Below are 8330 nucleotides of genomic sequence, written 5' to 3' on the forward strand. Positions count from 1 at the left end.
ATTTGGACAGCGCTCGTCGGGGGGCCGACAGCGGTCAAATAATTGCCCACATTCCACTTAACCTGGGCAGAATGTTGGAGAGGGATTTGTGAAGGAAGGTGTAGTCTCTGACTGGGGGAAACTAACCTTTGGGAGACAATGGCACCAGTCTCTCGCTGCTCAATGAGTCCTTTGTGCTCGGAATGCTCTGATTGGAAAAGTGATCCACAAGGTAGCAGGTTGTTTTTTTCTTTTGTTTTTTTTTTAAAGAAAATGATGTATACAGCTACGTACTCCGTCAACCTCAAACCCTAAGTTGAGACTTGTTTTGTGATGTGACTGGAGCTGCAGTAGATCTCCTGGCGGTGGATCATCTTTCTATAGATCCGAGATGCGTTTGGTAATCACGTCCATTATACTTAATTTAACCGACCTCCACGTCCACTCTGCCTCCTGCTTCTAACCACCTTCCTACGTATTCGTGGCTTGGTGTGTAGCCAGGTCCAGGGTTCGCGATGACTGCACGAGGGTGTCATGTGGGTGTCGGACACGCTCGGTAAGCAGTGGGCACACCGCTATCCCCTTTCCTATCGGACGGGGCTGTGGCCTGGCTACCCCGAGAGATCAGAGCACGGCAGCGCGGGTCACAGCGTCTCAGGTGAACACATCTGACGCAGCCTGGCTTTGAGTAACTGTAAACGCAACTCAAACCATAAATCAGACTGATGTAGACCTCAATAATCCCTAAAGGATACGAGGGTTGTGGATAATCTGTGAAAGGGGGTTGTGGGACTAGGAAATATAAAGAAAGAAACGTGTTGGCCAGACAGAAAGGATTAGTTGCAAGGAAAGAGTGAAAGGAAATCTGAGAGTCAGAGTATCCAGTAGAATAAGTAGCGAGGGACTGAAAGGGGACTGGACCGGGAACAGTGGAAATCGAGGGCCAGCCTTGGGAGGGAAGAGGGCAAATCGAAATCTTTACTTTTTAAGCATCTTTCAACTCGAGCGCTTGAGAAATGAGAGAAGGAGGCGAAACGCCTGAAGAGAAGTCGGCTGAGATCCTGGTGAGATAGCGTCCGTATCGGCTCCAACACCTTTTCACTCTCGCTCCTACTTTCCTGTCCATTATGGAAGAATGCTGGAAAAGACCATTGCTAAGCTGACTCGTTATCACCCGCAGCCTTATTTGCCCCATTATACCGCGCTTACCACCTTTTTAAATGAAGCCTTTTAGCCAAATGGCTTCTCTCAGAATGGCACTTTGTGCACTGTGGCCTTAGAGGAGAATTCCCAGGGTGGACCACAAGCTTTGCCCAGAAACCAAGGGGATTGGCTTTGTCGGGGAGTTTTGGGGAGGGAAGGGAAATTGCTTTGATTGGCCCAGCTGTTACAGTAGCTTTGAAAGCACAGGGATTTTATTTAATCGTTCCTGGGCCCTTATCTCGAACACGCATTCCCCTGAGGGGATGGAGAGCTTTCTCACGGCAAGAGGACTGCCTCTCAAACACACACTGGGCACCTTTCAATTTACTGGTTTCTTTTATTTGCTCATGAAACAAAGTGGAAATGCCATGAATTAAAAAAAGATGATCTTTTCTTCTGGTGGAGAAGATGGAACAATGAAAAGAGAAGATGCAATAATAATAATCCTAGGACGTTATTTTAAAAGCTCACAATTGACGTTTTTCATGCTGTCGTGCTGCTAACACGTAGACTTTAGTTATATTCTTTTAAATCAGGTTTATCTTCCTGGATATTCCCATAACGCTCTTGTCGCGTGCTGTATGTATTAGGATTGCATTAATGTGTTTTTGTCTCAGCATGAAACACATGGTGTCATGAAAGAACAATTAAAACTTGCACAATTTAAACACATTTCCTGAAGACGTCTCTACATTTTTATCTCAGAGGGTTCGATGGCCAATAGGACTTCTACTTCTTCTACTGGTGTATTTAATCCATGTGCAAAGTGTAGCCTATACCGCCAACTTATTCTGCGTTTAAACGCGTCTAACTTGCATTATTTGTTTGCAACATTTAAAGAATTGCCCTAAAATGATCTTGACAGTTGAAAGTTAGTTGGTTAGCTCGGACAGTCCGCTCGCAGGGTGTAGAACACTCTAACTTCTCCACAGTCTTCATCTCTCCTACTTGATATTCAGACTTTACAACCACAAGCAACACTTCAGTGATCTGACATGCTTCCTCGCAGGTACCACGTCCTTGTGTCCAAGTATGGTAAATTGGCCCCGCTGGTGGAGGTGGACCTGAGCCCCCGCAGCACCATGGTGGACGTTCGCTGGGGGGACAAGGTGGAGGCCATCAGCCTCCGTCTGGAGCAGACGGTGTGCGACCTGAGGAAACACCTTCGAGCTCTGCTGCAGCTGCCCACCAGCGGGATCAGGCTCTTCTACATCAACCGGGAGATGTGTTCGGCGTTTGGACCCGAGGAGCTGAAGTGCGGCAGCCGGGCCCTCCATTCCTACAGGATCCAAGATGGCGATGAGATTCTAGTCGTTCCCAAAGTCAAAAGCCGCTGCAGCTCCTCAGATCATTAAGTCGGGAGGCGCTCTGCTTTTCGGATGAACGGGACTTTGGGAGCGTTGGATGAAAACCTACTGGAAACTCAGCTTTGACTTCTCTTAGATTAAAAGAAAAGGAGATGTTTGTCAGCCTTGAATGTAAAGATGTTGGCTGTCCACCATATTGAACACATCTATACAATAGTGTATTTGCACATAGGAGCTCACAAAGCTTGTATCTTTGGACGCTCGTCTGTGCTCTTGTTGCTTAAGGAAACACTGCAACACAAATAAATAATGCAAATGAGCAGATAGTCGAGACAGATTTAATGCACAAATTGCACATTTGTCTAAAAACTAAACGATTCTATAATTGGAGTGTTTATCTAATTAAGATTATTAGGTTTAAAAATGTCAACATTGCTTGCGCCGTGCATGGGACTCATTAGTAGTTACTTGAGTATTAAAATAGTTTTTAATTAGTTGGAAAAGTGATACAAAAGTTTAGATGGAAATTGGATTTTGAAAATAGCAGCGGCTGTATTCAGCAGCTCTTTCATGTTTTCTCTTTGGCCTGATTACTGCAAGCTGTGAACAGTGCAGCTGTTACACAGTTCATCAGCTACTCCTTTAAAGGCAAAGCAATAGCAAACAATGAACCTTAATCCTGCAGCAGTGATTGCAGCCAAGCTGACCTGAACAGACTCAGAGTCTTCACATGATGCATTGCTGCGTGTCTCCAAGGGTACAGTCTACATTTGTATTACAAATAACTATTATGTTAGTTAATAATAATAATGATGAACGCTTTAATCACACTTTCATGACGGACTCAAAGAGGCTTCATTTCTTCTAACCTTTATAGAAGTAGATTTGCAGGAGCATGAGTGTGTGCTGCTTCCCGTTACTCAGATGACTCTTTCCCCCGTGACTCTCCATAGCAGTGAAATACCCCGGGATGACAGTGTGTTGGAGATAACACGCAGCACATGGCTGCCGCTCAGTCAGGACGTCCTGGCAGAAAGACGAGACAAGTCTGAGGTGAGCTCGGGTCTGGGACGGAGAAGAGAAGGAGCGCTGATGCTCAAGTTACTGCAGGTCTTCTGGCTGAATGGAGCAGCTCTCTCTCCCTGCAGAGGCAGCGGAGAAACGCTGAGGCCCGGTCTGTAGGGTAACCACACACCAGCCGCTGTGTCACGGACACTTCCGCTGCGTTTAGGTTAGAACGGGTTCACCCAACAGGCTCTCGCCCGTCACCCGGTCACCTCAATCTCTCCATTATATCCGCTTTACAAACCTGACACTTCCAGCGTCGGCTGTTTCACAGGACGTGGGGTCGTGAACTTCTCTCGGCTCACATTGGCATCAATTGTTTTCAATCAAAGAATAGATAGAAAACCACATTTCCCACCTGCTGGTCATTAACAGGCTTTTCCACTACAGGGATGTAACGGCCCATAACGGGATTTTAAGAACCATGTGAGGTTCAGGTTCCAGGACTTTCCTCGTTTCCTTCGGCCAGACAGTGAAAAACCTTCTGGTCCATCTTTACTCTAACCCCTGACCGCCTTCCTTTCCTTTAGCTGTTCCAGCCTACCTGACTCTGAATAGCTCTCACCACGTGTACTGCAGTGTAAATTGGGCCCAATGTTCAGTGTGTTTGTTGATGAGAAGATGATGAAAACGTGTTCTACAAGTCAGGAAGGTCTTTCACACGCCATTTCTTTTAAATATTGGAGTGCAGAGGAGTTTGTTTGAATTTGCGTGAGCTGCCAGGATAAAAAAAGTTTCTCTTGAACACATTTCTACCCATTATAAGTGAAGTTTAGCCGTGTGTGTGTGGTGTGTGTGTCTGTGAGATCTCTGTCTCGACTCTCATGCATTACACATTATTATGATTGAGTGCGTACATAGGAAGAATTGCGATTCGAAGTGATATTGTGCTAAATGGATGGTTAGCATGTTCTTTATGTTTGATTTAAAATGTGCAGAGGATGTGTCATTTCAGGGATATTATGGGAATTTGTTATTTTGACACTTTTTGAATATGATCTGTGCTCCCTCACTTTTATCCTTCATTAGTACAAAGATTATTTACAGGTTTAAGAATCTGAAAGATAGTTGCTCCTCTATAATACACTTTGCCTTATGCTGTTTAGTATTTAGTGTTTAATTTATAACGTTTGCTTTCTGTCGTTTCTCAGATGTGAATCTTGATTATATTTAATGGTGAATTCTTGTTTTCTTTCTTGATCTTTTTGCCATTTCTACACCTGTAATGTGTAACGCTGCTTTCACTTCTCTTTAAGAAATAAAGGATCATAACTTCAGCTTATTCCAGTGTTACGTTCTTATCTTAAAAAGTTCAGTCATAAAACTTGATGTACAACTTAATGATGGTTTTTGGGACTATATAAACCAGGGGTGTCAAACTCATTTTAGTTCAGTGTCCACTTTGCGGGCCGGTTTGGACTCTCTGGCGGGCCGGTTTTGGCCCGCGGGCCGTATGTTTGACACCCCTGATTTAAGTGTTATGTAGTTATGGTAATATTTTAATGAGCACGCATTGTATTACAGAAGAAACAATGCATATATGAGACTCCTATGTGTGTTAAAATACATTTAGTTTACTAATTAAATGTTTTTTTAAATACAACAGTTATCAATTCCGGTATAACTATTAGGAATATAATTAACTGCAACATTCATATTATTGCCTTAATAAATATTCATACATCTAAACAAAAGATACAAATACAAAACATGGAAAGTCCAAAGAGGTGCTGCACGTGGCCGAGGAGCAAAGGGAAGTTTTGAGATGACGTCGTTGCTAGATGAGAGTTTAGATTCACTAAAGTCATTATAATTAATCCTGGGGACATATATCCATGCCAGAGTTCATGGCAATGTGACCAGGAGTTGTTCTGGTCATCAAAGTGTGAGCCAGACGAATGAATCAACATCTAAATCCATAACTGTCACAGGAAAATACTTAAAGAAGCCAGCGAGAGTAAAACTAGTTTTTATATGATCCAGCTGAAAGACTCGGCCCAATGTTGCCAACTCTTTCCCAATGAAAGAAACTACACAGGCTCCAAAAGTCGCTAAAACTCGCAAAAAAGTTGCCAAGTTTGCAACACTGACAGCCCTTCAGGCCTTTTATTCAAATGAAATGATTGGATGGATTTATTAGTCAATCCCTTTTTATAGATTGCTGTCGAGATGTAATGAGTATTTCAACAAATATACCAAAACACACTCTATCTCTGAAACACACTACCCACCCTAGCTTTAAACAAAACACACATTACTGTATCCTCAAAAAAAGATATAACTACTCTGACTAAATTATACTATAAAGCACCTTGTTTAAAAGATTTGCCTTACATGTACTGTAGACCATTTCAGAGTCCTGATTGAAGTGGCATCTGTTCACGTGCTCAGTGTACACCGCTCTGTTTCACAGGCTGAATGTTTGGCTCTGGAGAAGATGGGATTCTGCAAATCTTCTCTCTTTCTGGCAGGCGTGTTTTGGTCGAGCTGCAAAGAGTCCATTCCATACGTGTCAGCCGGTGTTCTGTTTCTCGGGCATTCCCTCTATTTTCCCCTCCTCCTCCTCCTCCTTCCAGGGGGCATGGTGCTAATCCTGTGTGGGATATCTATGCCACCCACCCACACCTCAACGCACCGTCACCAGCAGAACCCCCTTTCTCAGGGTTTGGGAGCTAATGTGGCACTAAGGTGTTTTTCACATTTTTATTAGATTGTGTCGAGGACAAGCTCCTGATTGTAGACCTTGGTCCCTTCCCTGTTCTTTAATAATAAACTCCCATTCAACTTGAATCTGTCTTTCAGTACCTTTCTTAAGGAGCGTTTCCAATCCGTATCTCCATATTTGTGAGTGCTTGGACTTTTACTGATGACATTAATAAACCCCAACTGTCTCTGGCGTCTTTGGTGACCCTCTGATTCCCTCGCATCGTAGGTTTTCACTTATCCAGTGAAATATCTCAAGGACTCTCAGATGGACCAGGACCTAATCATGATCCCTAAAGGATGATCCCTAATGACTTTGGTGATCCACTGACATTTCCTCTTGTGCCACCAAAGGGTTGACATTTCTTGTATTGAGTGAAATGTCATGCCATGTCCCACACGGATGTGTCATCATGACTTTGGTGATCCTGTCTATTCAGGTTGTGCTTCCAACATGTTGGCATTATTTGTTCAGGTTGTAGCCTGAATTTTCATTTAGCAACGTGACATTACAAAAATGTAATTGTCCAATACTTTGGTTTGTGGCCTATAGCCGCAAAACTATTGATATTCTATCAGCCTCAGCTCTACTTTGTGTTTAGTGCTAGTTATCAAGTGTTAGCATGCTAGCATTAGCACCGTTATGCCTAAGTATAGTCTCTCAGAGCCGCTAGCATGGCTGTAGGTTTTTAGACTTGTTTTGGCATGTGAGGTTCCACATGGAAACCACGATGGATATTGAATTTCTAGAATAGAATATGGGTTTCATTAAACTATTGCAGTAAACAAACCGGCTGCATTAGTCTTAACGTGTGGATTTCTTGACCATTAAGGCATAAGAGGGCCTTTCTCAAAAGTCACTGCAATTTCTTCTGCAGATGTTCACGAGGCCAAGGTCAGACTCAGGTTAGGATGGATGCAGTTGCATTGCATAGATCGCACCTTGCTGCTTAAACAGGACCTGGCTACACAGTTGGTATTCTGATCTGCACTTGATCTGCCCCATTGCATTATGAAGTGGGATTGGGGGCAAAGGGGCTGAACGGGTCTATTGTGTGCCGAGGTGAAGGAGTCATCGGGGTAAGAAGGTTTGGGTTACTGGAAGGAGGGTCGCCATTGTGAATGGAAAGGAAGGAGAGGAGGGCAGGGCAGAGCCAACCGCTGGGCATAAGGGTTGAATTAGAGTGGCCCACTCCACGGATTAGGTGACAGAGCTCAGCGGGTATCCAGTCCAGGACCTTCTTTGTGAAGGTCAGGCTTGATGGATTCTCCAGAACGTGTGATGCTGGATACTTTGACCCTGTTCCCACACAGTGCCCTCCTGCCGCATAGAAACCATTTTGATGTCATTAGTGACTCTTGCCAACAATCTTTAAGGTGGTATGAGCTGCATCACCCACACTGATAAGCCACTCCCATTTCTAACGAGAATAGTGCTAAATCATTACTGCAACGCTTTTTATTCCACAAAGACACGTTTTACTATTTGGTTAGAATTCTTCCTGGTGTTGCCTCTCCAGGGATCGAAGCCCTTGGACCAACTCTATTTGGAGTTTAGTTCTTGAACATTGCTCCATCGTTGACATCCTCATTAAGGGGACTTTGTTCGATGTTAACATCCCTCTGCATCTTCATTGAGTGAGTCTCTTGATGTTGAACTTAGACATTTATTTTCTTTTGAGTGCAAGCCCCCCAACCCTTTTGACATTACACATCAGTCGATGCATTGTTAAAGCTTGGGGAGGTAGCTCAGAAGCCAGCAAGAGTAAGCTTGTTTTAACATAGAAATATTGATTTGTGCAGCTTTAAGTTGATCACCCAAGTATAGAAAAGAAAAAAGGAACATTATAATTTCCTATCATGTGTTCTGTTACTCATGAGCTGTGAGTGTCAGTGAATGGGAGAGCGAGAAATCAGCTGTATCATCTCGATCCTTCCCACTTCTCCATCCTCGACATTTCCCAAAACACATCAGGAAGCTCTACCGGCCCAGTAGGTCACCGGGAACTGTTGATTTTTTGTCTCTCTTTGTGCGACGTTGCCTTTCACAGGTTGTTTTAAAGTATGTGTCCA

At 43.7% G+C, this 8330-nt stretch overlaps 1 protein-coding gene across 7 annotated transcripts in view; it reads left to right on the plus strand.

Annotated features, from left to right (window-relative positions):
- LOC115019199 (tubulin-specific chaperone cofactor E-like protein) overlaps positions 1–4836 on the plus strand; it is a 13455-nt gene extending 8619 nt beyond the window's left edge. For all 7 annotated transcript variants that reach the window (XM_029448636.1, XM_029448634.1, XM_029448638.1 and 4 more), the window contains one exon: positions 2192–4836. In XM_029448636.1, coding sequence (XP_029304496.1) covers positions 2192–2537 — 346 coding nt within the window. In that variant the 3' untranslated portion in view covers positions 2538–4836. The remainder of the gene's footprint in view (positions 1–2191) is intronic.
- The last annotated feature ends 3494 nt before the right edge of the window (positions 4837–8330 follow it).

Source organism: Cottoperca gobio, chromosome 14 (genome assembly GCF_900634415.1).
Source record: "Cottoperca gobio chromosome 14, fCotGob3.1, whole genome shotgun sequence".
Lineage (NCBI taxonomy): Eukaryota > Metazoa > Chordata > Actinopteri > Perciformes > Bovichtidae > Cottoperca > Cottoperca gobio.